This window comes from Canis aureus, chromosome 13, assembly GCF_053574225.1.
Source record: "Canis aureus isolate CA01 chromosome 13, VMU_Caureus_v.1.0, whole genome shotgun sequence".
In the NCBI taxonomy this organism is placed as follows: Eukaryota; Metazoa; Chordata; class Mammalia; order Carnivora; family Canidae; genus Canis; species Canis aureus.
The window spans coordinates 56,917,714-56,933,480 of record NC_135623.1 but is presented as its reverse complement, the minus strand read 5'-3'; the positions used below and the strand labels follow the sequence as shown (position 1 = coordinate 56,933,480).

General features: G+C 35.4%; 1 protein-coding gene across 3 annotated transcripts in view; it reads left to right on the top strand.

The window, feature by feature from the left end:
- The window catches only part of FBXW7 (F-box and WD repeat domain containing 7), a 232,728-nt gene that overhangs the window by 129,817 nt on the left and 87,144 nt on the right, over window positions 1-15,767 (top strand). For 2 of the 3 annotated variants that reach the window (XM_077846366.1, XM_077846371.1), the window contains exon 2: window positions 8,757-9,341. In XM_077846366.1, coding sequence (XP_077702492.1) covers window positions 8,826-9,341 — 516 coding nt within the window. In that variant the 5' untranslated portion in view covers window positions 8,757-8,825. Of the gene's footprint in view, window positions 1-8,077; window positions 8,128-8,756; window positions 9,342-15,767 lie in introns of all 3 variants that reach the window. The other variant, XM_077846368.1, reaches the window with a different exon arrangement.

The window sequence follows — 15,767 nt, the reverse complement described above, 5'->3', positions numbered from 1 at the left end:
TTTTTTTTTTCCTTTACTGCTCTGTTTTTTTTTTTTAACCCTATTCAAATAGGCAGGCCTTATCCGAACTTCTGTATGAGATCCATGAGATATGGTATGTGCAAAAGTAGTTTTCTCTTCATATTTGCAGCTAAAAAATGATATTTTAGCTAACTTTTCTTGGGGGAAAATACAACCCCCTGGTAATTAAGCTTAGCTTACTTTCCTTGGGATAAATCGCTTTTATCTTTGCATAAATTTTGCAAACTCCTATAAAATGTGATAAATTTCACATAACTACCTTAAACCAAAAATGGGACTTAATTATTCTTAATGTAGGCTCAGCAGATTTAATTTAAATAAGGGTTGTAAATTGATTTTAATATTATTTACAACATGAAATTTTTTGACAGTGTTGAATAGTAAAGCTTCTAAAACCATAAACTAAAGCAATATGAATAAAAATATTGCCTAGACAATCTTTTACACAAGACTTAGAAAAAATAATTTCTTAGTGATATCACATTTGAATGTAGTCCTACCAGTTAGAAAAGTACTTCTTGGGCAGCCCGGGTTGCTCAGCAGTTCAGCACCGCCTTCAGCCCAGGGCGTGATCCTAGAGACCTGGGATCGAGTCCCACGTTGGGCTCCCTGCATGAAGCCTGCTTCTCCCTCTGCCTGTGTCTGTACCTCTCTCTCTCTCTCTCTCTCATGAATAAATAAAATCTTAAAAAAAAATAGTACTTCTTTCATTAGGCTCATGTATACATAAAATGTGGTTTTTTGAAAGCCAAAAATTATTACTTCATTAATATAAAAATTGTATTTACCTCATGTACTTGTTTTATGTATCACAAATGTCAATTGAGGGTCAAACACGAGATAAGCAGACACAAATTTCCTTTTCAGCTGAAATGAGACTGTTTCTTAGCTTACTCTTGATGTTCATTAATAAGAAAAACGTTTTTTGAATGTGTGAGAAGTTGAGAACTGCAGCATAACGTTCATTGGTTTCTGATGAATAGCAGGATATTCTTTTCTTCGTAGAAACCCAGTACTGGTCTGGGCAAATCAGTAAAATCATGCTGTATATGACTGCAGCTCTTTCTTTTTCTCAAGGCAAATTCTCACAATCAAAAGATTCAGAAAAAGAGTTCTGCCCAGTGATCATTTATTTTGAACAGGAAGAAAATCAGTTCACTTTTGTTCTGTAGCTTCTCCAGGTGGTTTCCAATAGGACTTGAGACTTGATGATATCCTTCTTTAGTTAAGCCTAAGCAGCAGTGGAAGTGTTTCACAATCTCTTTTTGTAATATGGTGTTTTCCAAAGGTGCATTTTCCGTTTAAATTCAAGAAACTTGTCCCTTAAAGTCAAAGTATTTTCTTCATATCTTACAGAGATTGAAGAGGAAGTGCTACATTGGCTAGTTTCTGCAGCTATTCTTCATCTTCAAAGTATTCAACAAAATCTAGCCTTCTGTTGTCTTAAAAGGACTCGTGTTGAGAACTTTTCTTCTGCTGAGCCACTGGATTTCTTTGTGTAGTAGAAAACATTCTTCAACATTCTGGAGTGAAATAACCTTTGTTTAATGAAGTTAGCCATTTTTTAGTATCTTCCACACTTTTTAATTTTTTCCCAGGAGTTTTTTTATACCAGTACATCTATGTCAATGCAGGTCTCCAGAGAAACAGATAGCAAGCCAAGATATGAGGGGCAGGTAGTCCCCATCAGAATTGGTTGTTGGAGCATTCCCACCATGCTCAGTCATTTGCTGGGAGAAGCATAGAGGTATTATGGCCAGGTGTGAGTGTTGCAATGGATTCCAAGATGAGGTAGCAGGATCTATTGAAGGGATATCTGAGCAGGGCACCATTGTGGCCACTGGACCCTCCTTAACCCATTTGGACTTTGGTACCATCCTGCCCTGTGGACACCTTTCTTGCCCTGTTCACATTTGATACCCTCACCTAAACAGATGTTCTCATTCTGCTCTACCTTTGACCCGCTGGGCTTTTCCAATCTTGGATCACTCTTCATCCTTTTATTCAGCCTTTGACACCAGTACTGGTCCACTTTCTTTTCTCTGCCATTCTCCACATACAAGTAGGCTCTCCTCACTCTGCTTAAATTGATCCCCCTGTGCTGGACTGCCACCCTGCCCACTACATATGTACCTTACTTGCTTGGCTCCACCAAATGGCTTTAGGACTGAATTGGTTTGTTGTTGTTGTTGTTTTAAAGATTTTATTTATTTATGCATGAGAGACATACACACACAGAGAGAGAGAGAGAGAGAGGGGCAGAGACACAGGCAGAGGGAGAAGCAGGCTCTCTGTGGGGAACCCCATGTGGGACTCCATCCCGGGACTCTAGAATCACACCCTGAGCCAAAAGCAGACCCTCAACTGCTGAGGCACCCAGGCGTCCCTAGGACTGAATTGTTGAGGGAAGGGATAGTAGGAGGAAGAGGAAGAGCCACCAGGTTTCTTAACTGTGCAATTGGCTAGAATATGATTCCATTCACTGAGAATAAAGAAAATAGTAGGAGAATCTAAGAACGTGTGTGTGTGTGTGTGTGTGTGTGTGTGTGTAAACGAGTTTGGATTTTAGGATAATGGATTTTGGGTGATTGTGAGACAATTTGGTAAAATTAGTAGGCTGAATAGAGGAGTTTGGAGATCATAGAATTGGTTGTCATTAGTTTCTATGATAGTTAAACCCTAGGTTTCAAAGAAGCTGCAGAGAAGGAAGGAGCTAGCAACAGAGAACAACAGTACTGCTTGAGGAATGATAACAAGAAAAAGATGCTAACAAGGGAAACTGATAGACAAGAGAGTTGTAAAGAAGAGGGAGTGCTTGTTAAATAATGTAAAAAGCTACAGAAATGGTAAAAGATCCAATGGAAATTAGCAACCAGTTTTTTTTTTTAAAGATTATTTATTTGAGAGAGAGGGAATGAGTGAGAGAGAGAGAAAGAAAAATCACCGCTTGCAGAAGGTGATTCTAAGCTTTGAGTTATCCTTCAATACAATTTGATTTTCCTGCCGTCTATGTCTTACAGCTTCTTAAATGACTTTGTAGCTCATATCTAATGGATCATATCCTGCCATGTAATTCTAAAAATTCTAAAAATTTCACAGTCATTTGGAGGCTTTGGCCATTTGCTTAAGTCACCTCTTGTTTTATTAGTGTAACTAGTGTTTCCCAGTTACTTAGATTTCAGGTAATTTCGAGGTCGGTGTTTGCTATGGAAACAGCTCTAATTCACTCTGAAACAGGCTTTTAGAGCTCAATTTGTTTAATATGTGTACTTGTCCACATTGATTCCTTTAAGCATCCTAAAATAAATTCAAATGGTTTTGAATAATCAAAGATCTTTTGAAAAGCAGGGTTCATGAGAAACTAGTTAAAAGATTTCTGAGAAGCTAGCTTGGAAAAAAGCATTGAAGTTAGGTCTGAAGTGCCACTAAATCAACAAGGTATAATAACTAATAAAAGTTACCCAATATTTTCTAGGACTTGAGTAAAGTTCTAGAGTGATTCTCTTCCATCACAGTAACCTTATTTCTGAATTTTTTGAAGAGCAAAATTATCATAATAGTTCTTCATCCTGTTATGGCGCTGACTATAGAACTCTCTTCTTTTGCATCCTGAGATTCAGAACTGTCACTATAATGAAAGACACGGCAAGAAGAATCCTGTTCTCATTTACAAAGGGAAAAGTGATGCCTTTCTCTTCTCTTTTCTTTCTAGTGGTTACTTTATTTAAAGTATAACTTTATTTAATGTGTGAGCTATCTAAACTTCTGATTTTTTTTGAAACATTTAGTGATGAATATCTATTAGAGCTTTCAATTTCTTTGATCACATATCCTTTGTTATATTTCCAGAAGCAGCCAATAAGTAGTGGTGTGGATTCTTTGTTGATACCTCACAATACTGTGTGAATCTTGCATTGCAAGTAGTGCTCTGTCTAGAGGATTTAGATAAAATAAACAGTCCACTCTCATTATTTGTAGATTTTGTGTTTGTGAATTTGCCTCCTCACTACAGTTTATTTGTGACCCCAAAAATCAATATTCATGATGCTTTCACAGTCATTTGTGAATGAGCATGCACATTGCCATCTGAGGTCAAACAAAGTGATGCTGTGCCTTTTTGTTTCAGCTCTCATATCCTTTTTATGGTCTATGTGGTGAAATATTTTTCACTAAAAGCTTTCCATTGGTGATTTATTTGGCTATTTAAAATGGCTTCTAAGTATAGTGGTAAGGTGCTGTCTAGTGTTGTGATGTGCTCTTATGGAGAGCATATAGGTGTTATAACCCTTGTTCAGGGATGGGTTTATATAGTGCTGTTGACTGTGAGTTCTATGTTAGTAATAAATTAACAATATATATTAAGTATATGTCTTTAAGTAGAAATAGACACATGAAGAGATTTTGATCGGTTGACCAAAATGTTGTGACCAAAGCTTGCAGGAAGTTAACCCTGTGTTTCCCCTAAGGACAGTTGTTCAGTATTTGTGATAACTTTATGGAACTCAGTTACTACGAATAGTGAGAATGGACTGTAGTTAAGGGTGGTGATTTACAGAGATTTTTTAGGTACCTGAAATATTTCATAATTCCCTCTCTCTAAACCATTGTTTTAGGTTTGTTTATATACATACACACAAAGTTATTTATAATTAAAATCTGATTTTACAGTGGGTTCTGGTCAGGTTAAAAGTCGTTAATTAAAACTTGTAAAGAAACATTTCTAAACATTAGCTTCTAGAAAATTAAAATGTGCCTGAAACATATTGCGTATTCAATAAATATTATTTTATAGTAACAATCTTTGAGCATTGTAGTGATTCTGATTTTGGAAAAGGCAGTATCTGCCTCTCACCCTGCTTACCCACACTCACGCATGCGTTCTCAAATTAATAAATAAAATCTTAAAAAGGAAAATCCAGTATTTTGGGTTAACATTTTATTAACTTTTCCTATATGACAGTTTCAAGTTTTAGGTCCTTTTGTTTAATGTGGGGCTTCATAAACTATTTTAAAAAGGTTCCTCCCCTTATAGATTATTTAGTTGATTCTGATTTCCTATTATTTATAGGATAAATGTTTATCATTTTAATTAGGTCATTAGCTTACTTAATAGATCGTTATTAGAACTAATTTCATAAAAATACTGGGTTCTTTAGTTTAAATTTGAGTTTATGAATACCAAGAGAAAATGAAATTTTCGTTCACTTTCCATTCCCAAAGTAGGTCAAAGAAATCAATCCAATATATATACTACTTCGACAAATTTTTATGTAAGTCTGTCAGATATTTTCAGCCTCTTCAAATATTCTCAGATTCTTAGAATCTGACTTTTTGCTTTGTCATTGTATATTTTATATTGACTGTGTTTTAAATCTGATTCTTCTACTTGGATTTACCTTTTTTGACCAACTCTATCTGTAAGAATCTATATTATTTTGAAAGCTATTTATATGCCATGCTTGTAAATATGAGTCAATTAACTTTATCGGCTTAAAATAAAGATACTTCTCTGTTCCTCCCAATAACTGAAGTTACACAATATAGTGATTTGAATTTTTATTATTTATAATTAGTAACAGAAATGTTCACTGATGACCAGTACTAGTACTATTTTAGAAATGCCAGTCATAAACTTTCTATTTGTTGGTAGGCTACTTATCAATAGTCTCCTCCTTACTTTACACATATTCCTTATGATTAGTTTTATGACACACAGGGTTAACTTCCTGCAATTAGTTTTATGACCTTTGCTCTTTCAATTTACAATCTTGTAAATTGCTCTTACTGTGTCGTTTAACCTGTTTAAATCTCTTAAAATATGCCTGTTAAATTGGTATGCAAAGGGCAATTTGCTTGGGGTCTGCATTATTCCAGGCAGTGACCCAGATTTCATGCTGTTCAATCTATAAACATCCAAGTGAAAAAAGAATGTTGTTAATGTTAGGAGAGCTAGACTTTAAAATATGATTACTAAAGTAAAATTTTGATTCTTTGAAGGAAACTTATGAATGGTTGATTTACCTTTACATACATTGGGATATTATATATGTTCTTTCGCATAGGTCAGTGTTTTTCAACGTTATTTTTAACCTGCTTTTTTGTGATGTTTTCATAGTTTTTCTTTTATATATATGAGCCAGTAAGATTTAGATCTTAATTTCTGTAGTTTATTCTATTTTTTTGTAGAAAACAACAGACATATTTAATGTGCTTTTAAAATGTGCTTTCTACCTCAGAAATTTTGTTATTGTGCTTATCTGAGTTGTAAGGAAGAACTACTTGACTTTTAAAAGTCACATTTAATATATATTATATCATGATTTATCGAATATATTTGATCATCAAAATCTCATGCCCCTAAGAAAGTTTCCTTTCTCTCACCCTAGAGGACTATTTCAAATCCCTTTCTTCAAATTTCTAACACCTCTTTCTTCCAAGATCACTCTGATGATGCAACATTGCTTCCTATTTTAAAAAGAAAAGGAAAATAATTGAAGGAATGAGTAGGGAATTTCCAAAGACTCCACTTATAAAAATCCATCTATTTCCAACTGTTTCCACCTTGGGAACTATGATAAAAAGAAACAAATTTAAAGTACCTATAATACCACTCTTCTTTCCCATCATTGAAGTATCCATTTTTTAAACTAAAATTAGTCCTTCCAATTTTGAACTCATTCTCATCATTCCCTTTTAATTTCACTATTTCTTCTCTTTCATGATTACATTATCAATTTTTTGTTTTGTAGTGGGTCATTCTTGTCAGCATACAGCATACAGATATACTGCTAGTCTCCAATCTTACAGAATCTTAAAGAATAAAAAATTTCTTCTTTTGACTGTTTTCCCTGACTCCCTTTCATTTTTTTTTTTTTGCAGCATACTCCTAACTTGTTCATACCCATCATATCTATTCTGTTTTCCTAGTCTCTTAGATCTACTTTAATCAGATTTCAATTAATAAAACTCTTGTTACTAGTGACTTCCACATTACTAAATCCAGTGGTCAGTTCTTTCTCTTCATACTATTTGATCTATCATCAACAGATGTCATTTTATATTTTCTCCTCCTGGGTATGCTTTCTTTACTTCAACGCTTCGGGGATACCACTTATTTCCAGTTCTCCTTGTTTTAGTCATCTTTGTTGGTTACTCTTTCACTCAGAATGTTGGAATGTCTTATAGGTCAGTTGTTGGAACTTTTCTTTTTCTATACTTCTAGTGGTAATTAGAATTAAAGAATTTCCCCACACACACTACACCTTTTTTTCCTGGAAAGTGGAGATTATAGAAAAGAAAATGAAATACTGCTATTTTAAAACTACTTTTCAGACTTTCAGACCCCATTTCAAAACTTACAATGAGAACTATGGACCTTTGGGGAATTTACCTCTTGTGGCAAGGGTTTGAAAAGTAGATAAGGCTGTTTTATCTGAAGACTATTGTGATATAATGTCCTTATTCTTAGGACATGATAGAAAGATGGATATTATATTTCTTAGATCTCATAAACCTTAAAGATATTTTTAAAAATTTTATATGAATGTGGGTGGTGTGTTGGCATTATTTTATGTAACCTCAAACATGTCCATATAGATAATCTGCAAAGGATGAAATTTAAGACTGAGCATTATAAAAAGATTCTATCAGATCAAATTTTAGAGTCTATAAAACATGAAAGCAGATGTGTTTGATAGAAAGCATTTGAAAAATATGATTAAAAAGTAAGTTTAAGGCACTTATGATACCGCTGCCTAAATGCAGTTTATATTTTGAAATATTATCTTCTAGTCTTTATGCAGTTTAAAAATCATGCTATGATCATATAATTACTTGTGCTTTGCCCTTAGCATAATATAAACATCCATGTTCTCACATTTTTAAAAAAAAAATGCACATTGGTTTAGGGATTGCACTATAAATATCCTATCTCATGGATTCCTTTGTCTTGAACATTTGGGTTTTGGTTATTTTTATTTACGTTTATTTTCATTTTTTGCTTTTGTGGATAAAGCTGCAGTGAGCATCCTTTGCATAATTTTTTTTTCTGTTTTAGGATTACTTCCTTAGGATAGATTGCCAGAAGTGGAGTTACTGGGTCAGAGGGTATGAACTTATGAACTTTTTTTCCTTTTTTAAAAAAAATAAAAATAAGATTTTTTTTGTTTATTTGTGCTCCTGTTGTTTATATTCGTTGTGAAAAATGAAAACCATAATGATTATACTTGGTACCTGTCAGAAAACCATGTCTTAAGGCAAGGTTCTATGATTAGAGAAGTTTGGGAAATTCCTAAAGTAAAAAAAGCCTTTTTATCTTGGTTTACCTGAGCATTTCCTGAACTTAACTGATCACTGGATAGTTTTTTATGATATACTTCATAACATTTTCTGGAAGTTTTATAAAAGATAGTTTATGGATTGATAATTGAAAATCATTTCATTGGTTAAATTATGTTTTATTGGTGAAAGCAATTAAATTATGAAGCTTCAATTTAAAATTATTTTTTAAAATATTAAAATAATGTTTACCATGTGATTTTTGTGTATATCTATAAAGTCTCATAATTTCTACATTTTAAACTTCCTGTTTATTCCTAAAGAACACCTAATGTCTCAGTAGCATCAAATACTTTTTATAGTCTTTAATAAAATGTGGAATATAGACCTAGAACATAAAAATGAAAGATAATGTAAATTGTACAAACCTTTTTTCCCCCCCTCATTTTTCCCTACAGAATGTGAAATCCTTTGCATCTTCTGATAGTCTAGCCAAGGTCCAAGAAGTAGCAAGCTGGCTTTTGGAAATGAATCAGGAACTGCTCTCTGTGGGCAGCAAACGACGACGAACTGGAGGCTCTCTGAGAGGTAACCCTTCCTCAAGCCAGGCAGATGAGGAACAGATGAATCGTGTGGTAGAGGAGGAACAGCAGCAGCAGCAACAGCAGCAACAGCTCAGACAACAAGAGGAGGAGCACACTGCAAGGAATGGTGAAGTCGTCGGAGCAGAACCTAGACCTGGAGACCAAAATGATTCCCAGCAAGGACATTTGGAAGAAAACAATAATCGATTCATTTCGGTAGATGAGGACTCCTCAGGAAACCAAGAAGAGCAAGAAGAAGATGAAGAACATGCTGGTGAACAAGATGAGGAGGATGAAGAGGAAGAGGAAATGGACCAGGAGAGTGATGATTTTGATCAATCTGATGACAGTAGCAGGGAAGATGACCATACACATAGTAACAGTGTCACAAACTCCACTAGTATCGTGGACCTGCCTATTCACCAACTCTCCTCCCCATTCTATACAAAGACAACAAAAGTGAGTATATTTAGTCTGCTGTTCCCCTGAGACATTTACCTATTCATATGAATTGTGATGAAACTTTCCTCACAGTCTTTGTTACTGCTGCAAAATTAACTTCAGATGTGTAATAATAAAATGAACTAAGTTTTGTTTTATGGAAGGTATTAGAAATAGAAATACTGATAATAGGACAATCTTATTACAAATCGAAGGTAATTAATCCTATTACTATGAAAAATTATTGATAACAAATTTTATCCCTACGACAGAGGTTAGTAGTTTGTGTGCAGTGGAGAGGATTGGAGTGAAACATGTTTTATGTAAATCAAGTAGCAAAGAATCTTTTCTTATTTAAAAAACGCAGGTGGTTGGGGTAGGCTGTTTATTTACAGGTGTTACTCCAAGGCACAAATTATTGTTAAGTTTATGTCACTACTTCCCTTATTTGCAGTTTTCATTTTCTTTCCCATTCCTAAGAGACAGCTCTGTCTGTCTGTTGTATGTGCCTCCTTATTCATTTGGCCAGTAGTAGCCCATGGAGTTAGCCATAGGCATGGTTTTTGTTTTCATTTTTAGAGAGAGAGTGTGTGCATACATGAGCAGCAGGGTGTTGGGGGAAGGGACAGAGGGAGAAAGAGAATCTTAAGCAGGTTCCACGCCCAGCATGGAGCCTGACACTGGGGCTTGACCTCATGACCTGAGCTGAAATCAAGAGTTGGTTGCTTAACTGACTGAGCTACCCAGACATCCCTTAGCCTTAGACCTATTTTAAAAGGTAGACAATTAGACTTTTGTCTAAATCAGAGAAATCTTATCAACTCTGGGACTTGGTGATAATCTAGTGCTGAGAAAAACAGTTCCACTGGACATTGTCCTTTGAGGCTCTATCAGAGAATAAGGACTGGAATATCACTGCTCCCTAGGATCATCTTTGCTACTAGATAGGCAGGGAGGTCCTGAACATTGAAGTGTGTCTGAAATAGAAGGAGGAAGTGATTGGGCAGCTGCAGTAAATTTGGAATTGCCAGTGCTTGTTCTTTGGGATGGCATGTGGGCTTCTTTCCTCAAAATATTCTTGGATATTATATCCTTTAAAATTATGGTTATGACAAGAGGTTGGCATTATAGAGAAAAAACAGCAGTGTTACTTCTCTCCCTAATTTTCCTGTATATTCCTCGCCCCCAGCCCTCCTTCAAATGATAGTCAAAATGAAATGATACAGTGTCTGGGCTTTGCTTCAAAATAATCCTGAAGGAGAAAAGGAAAGAGGATATAGATTGGCCATGAGTTGCTGAATATTGAAATTGGGTTCCAGAGATGGGGATGGTTTGTAGGTGTTTTTCTATGTGGTTTTTAAAGTATGTTTAAAATATTACATAATTGAAACATTTTTAAGTTGTGAAGAATATGAGCACACACACAGACCTCAGAAAATGATAATCAAAGTTGGAAATAGGAGTTTTCTTTACATATTTTGGTCTTGTTGACTAGCTCCTAAGTCAAGTAAGTGCTGACTTCTCTATGTTGAATTTTATTTTCTTTGTATTTTGGTGCTATTGAAATTACAGGAAATTCAGTAAGACATCATGTACTTTTTGCTGGAGTTAGAATTTATTTTAATCAATATTTTAGGCAGTGTTGCTATATACTAGTCTATTTAAAGAGGAAAGAAAGTAAAAAGAATTATATTCAGAATGAATGAGGTATGTAGCACAACTTCTATCCTTTTCTTCCCCCTCAGCCTTCTACATTCATAAATCTTTATGTTTGCATGCTTTTTGGTTCTTTATCATTTGAAAATTAGATAAAAATCATGAATATCCATGTAGAGTAGACTTATAAGTCAAACATTTCTTTGGAATGGAACATTTTAATTCAGTTATTCAAAATTAAAATAATGTTCATGTGGTTTATCCACTTACTCTTATTTGCTTATTTTTAAATTGAAAAGTGAATCATCTGTTTAGCCCATAATATACAAACACATGTAACATCATCTTCTTTAATGTAACTTGACCTAGAATGAATAATTTTGATGCTAGGTTTAATACTTGAATTGCTGTATCATTTTTGCTTCAGGTTGTAAAACTTTAAACTCTTCTAAAACATGTTTATCCCTGATTTCCCTAGCCTGTCTGCAAGTTTAGATTTTATTTAGTTGGTTTGATCTAAGAAGAAACTCTACCTCTAATAGCTACAGCCCTGCTTTTTGGTAAGGCTAAGGACTTTTATAATGCAATCCTGCCAGCTTCTATCTCCCTGATCTCTTGATCTCTCTCCCTCAAGGTTACTACATCTAAAGAGGGGGTTTATGTCTCTCTTTTGTCTGAAGGTTCAGGTTGGGGAATGGGGCTTAGTATTTGGTTGTATTAGCTTATTTAAGAAAGAAGTTTAATCAAAACTAAGCCTTGTTGAAAAATGCAAAGCTATCAGCAAGTTGTGCTATATTTTAAATTAAAAACAAGAAAGCCAGCTAGACAAAACATAGCTTTTTCCAGAAGGAAAAGTCATCAGATTATTCTGCAGGAAAACTACTAGTACACAGATTTGACAGATGCTTTATCATTCTTCCCCCCCACCCTTTAAGATGAAACTGTAAATAGAACTTTTAGATATGTCTTCTTATACAGTTATTTAGTTACATCCGTAAAAGCAAAGTAACAGGGATCCCTGGGTGGCGCAGCGGTTTAGCGCTTGCCTTTGGCCCAGGGCGCAATCCTGGAGACCCGGGATCGAATCCCACGTCGGGCTCCCGGTGCATGGAGCCTGCTTCTCCCTCTGCCTATGTCTCTGCGTCTCTCTCTCTCTCACTGTGTGCCTATCATAAATAAATAAAATAAAATAAAATAAAAAAAAAAAGCAAAGTATCGATTTTAGGTCAGTTTTTTTCTAGTGTCTCTTGAGTGATGAATGCATATTATTGTGCTGTACATACAAGGCCATAGGAGTAGACTGAGTACTAGTGACAGCAGGAATTAGATGTATATATGTGCATAGGTGTGTGTGTGTGTGTGTGTGTGTGTATCCTGGCGTACACACTTTGGATGTATTTATTGTTTATTTTGAGGTCATTTTCCTGCACAGATACGGCAAGAAGAATATAAACTATTTGACTGCGAAGGCAACGATGCCCCTCTGCAGAGTAGTATTTCAGGTTAAAATTGGCCCATTTTCCTTTTTCTCTTTTCCTGGATCTCTTCTTTACAATTGTTCCCAGAGTACTTTATTTTTTCACCAACACTTTAAAGATGTCACATATTACTTCATTGCTTATAAAGAAAATGTCAGTCACCCATGTATATAAATCTTTTTAATACAGTAAATGAGGAAAAGGTCTCATTATTTTATAGATTTTATTTTAGAGCAGCTTTAAATTCTTGATTATTATAAACATAAAACACTTCTATAGACATTACTCTGGGCCACAGTTTTAAGACTTCTTAAATCGTGACTTTTGAAGAGAGTAGAGGTATAAGAATCATTTAAAAAATCCCTTTCTTTTCACCTTAATATGGGATTAGCAGGATGCCTGAGTGCCTCAGTGGTTGAGCTTCTGCCTTCCGCTCAGGGCATTATTCCAGAGATCAAGTCCCACATCAGGCTCCCTGAGGGGAGCCTGCTTCTCCCTCTGCCTGTCTCTGCTTCTTTCTGTGCGTCTCTCATGAATAAATAAATAAAATCTTTAAAAAAACATACGGAATTAGCCTGTAGTTTTACCCAAAATAGCTTTCAAGTGTGGTGTTTTTCTTTTGGTTGTGTTTTTGGTTTTGTGTGTGTGTGTGTGTGTGTGTGTGTGTGTGTGTGTGGCAGTTTCTTAAACATTCCCTGTGGACAGCTATGCTTATTTGTTGGTCATTTCTGAACATGTTGTTTTTCAAATATGGTAATGAGAAAAACCATTTTTGTCCTTCCTGGCATTGGTCTTTTCTTTGAAAACATACTAAAAGTATCAGTCTTTTTTTCTCCTCTAGTCACCAAAGATTTGTTTGTATCGGAGGCTATGCAATAATATACATTAAAATTTCAGACCATTTTAATGTTAAAATTCAAGGGTACTGGCAGTCAAGAATTGGTATTTATTAAGTCCATACTGTTTGCAAGTCCCTACGATAGATAAGTAAATAAAAGTAAGAAAGCCCAAATGATTCACCCAAAAATCAAACTCAAAGTGACCAGAGATTTGATTTGATTTGATTTTTTTTTGAGGGCAGTTTTGTTTTATTAGGCTTAGAGTAGCATTCACCATTTACATAGCCCTTTAGAGTTTACAATTTACTTCCACATCCTTAATCATATGACAAGACTATGACCAGCGATTTTAATCCAGATCTGCCTAATTTCAGAAATCCCCCTTTCTCTCCATGTGCTATGCTGCCCCCTGTGGTAGAATTTTGCCAACATTACTACATGAGATTTTCAGCATAACTGCCGGTGTGTTTAGGTTCTAGACTCTGGAGTGTGATGTCTTTCTAATACCATGTCATATTTGAAATCATCAGAGCTACCCTTTAGTGAAGGTTCAGAGGGTTCAATTAACTGCTTTACTTTGTGGTATCTAACAAAGATTTTTGAAGATATGAAGGCTTGAGGCTAAATTGTAACAAGAAGAAATGATGGTGAAATTTGAGATTGGAGAACAGGTATCACTTTTTCCAGAGTACATCAAACTTATTTCTTTTTTTAAAATTTTATTTATTTATTTATTTATTTATTTATTTATTTATTTATTTATTTATCTATCTATCTATCTATCTATCTATCTATATATATATCTATCTATTTTTTTATTGGTGTTCGATTTGCCAACATATAGCATAACACCTAGTGCTCATCGCATCAAGTGCCCCCCTCAGTGCCCGTCACCCAGTCACCCTCAGCCCCTCACCCACCTCCCTTTCTACCACCCCTTGTTCGTTTCCCAGAGTTAGGAGTCTCTCATGTTGTCTCCCTTTCTGATATTTCCCACTCCTTTTTTCTCCTTTCCCCTTTATTCCCTTTCACTATTTTTTATATTCCCCAAATGAATGAGACCATATAATGTTTGTCCTTCTCCGAGTATTTCACTCAGCATAATACCCTCCAGTTCCATCCACGTCAAAGCAAATGGTGGGTATTTGTCATTTCTAATGGCTAAGTAATATTCCATTGTATACATAGACCACATCTTCTTTATCCATTCACCTTCGGTGGACACTGAGGCTCCTTCCACAGTTTGGCTATTGTGGACATTGCTGCTATAAACATCGGGGTGCAGGTGTCCCAGCTTTCACTGCATCTGTATCTTTGGGGTAAATCCCCAGCAGTGCAATTGCTGGGTCGTAGGGCAGATCTATTTTTAACTCTTTGAGGAACCTCCACGCAGTTTTCCAGAGTGGCTGCACCAGTTCACATTCCCACCAACAGTGTAAAAGGGTTCCCTTTTCTCCACATCCTCTCCAACATTTGTGGTTTCCTGCCTTGTTAATTTTCCCCATTCTCACTGGTGTGAGGTGATATCTCATTGTGGTTTTGATTTGTATTTCCCTGATGGCAAGTGATGCAGAGCATTTTCTCATATGCATGTTGGCCATGTCTAGGTCTTCCTCTGTGAGATTTCTCTTCATGTCTTTTGCCCATTTCATGATTGGATTGTTTGTTTTTTTTGCTGTTGAGTTTAATAAGTTCTTTATAGATCTTGGATACTAGTCCTTTATCTGATACGTCATTTGCAAATATCTTCTCCCATTCTGTAGGTTGTCTTTTAGTTTTGTTGACTGTTTCTTTTGCTGTGCAGAAGCTTCTTATCTTGATGAAGTCCCAATAGTTCATTTTTGCTTTTGTTTCTCTTGCCTTCATGGATGTATCTTGCAAGAAGTTACTGTGGCCGAGTTCAAAAAGCGTGTTGCCTGTGTTCTCCTCTAGGATTTTGATGGAATCTTGTCTCACATTTAGATCTTTCATCCATTTTGAGTTTATCTTTGTGTATGGTGTAAGAGAATGGTCTAGTTTCATTCTTCTGCATGTGGATGTCCAATTTTCCCAGCACCATTTATTGAAGAGACTGTCTTTTTTCCGGTGGATAGTCTTTCCTCCTTTGTCGATTATTAGTTGACCATAAAGTTGAGGGATCAAACTTGCTTCTTAACCAGGGGTTGTGTGGTGGCTAATTCTGTAAAGTTGACTATTCTGCCTACAAATTCTAAAGTCAGCTTGCTTTCTCAGATAGGAATGTCCATCTTTTCAGTTTTAACTCCCTCCCTTGGCCTTATTGTATTAAAAAAGGTCTTGTTTTCTAAAGAGATACATAAGAGTCCTTCTGTGTTTAATGTGGAGTAGCAACTCATTTCCTACTAAAATGAGCAGTGGATGAAATTACTCTTGGGCCAAGGCTTGTATCCTCCTGGTCTTTTCATGAGGAGAACCATGTTTGACCACCAATTTCTGCTTTTTCCATGTCTGTC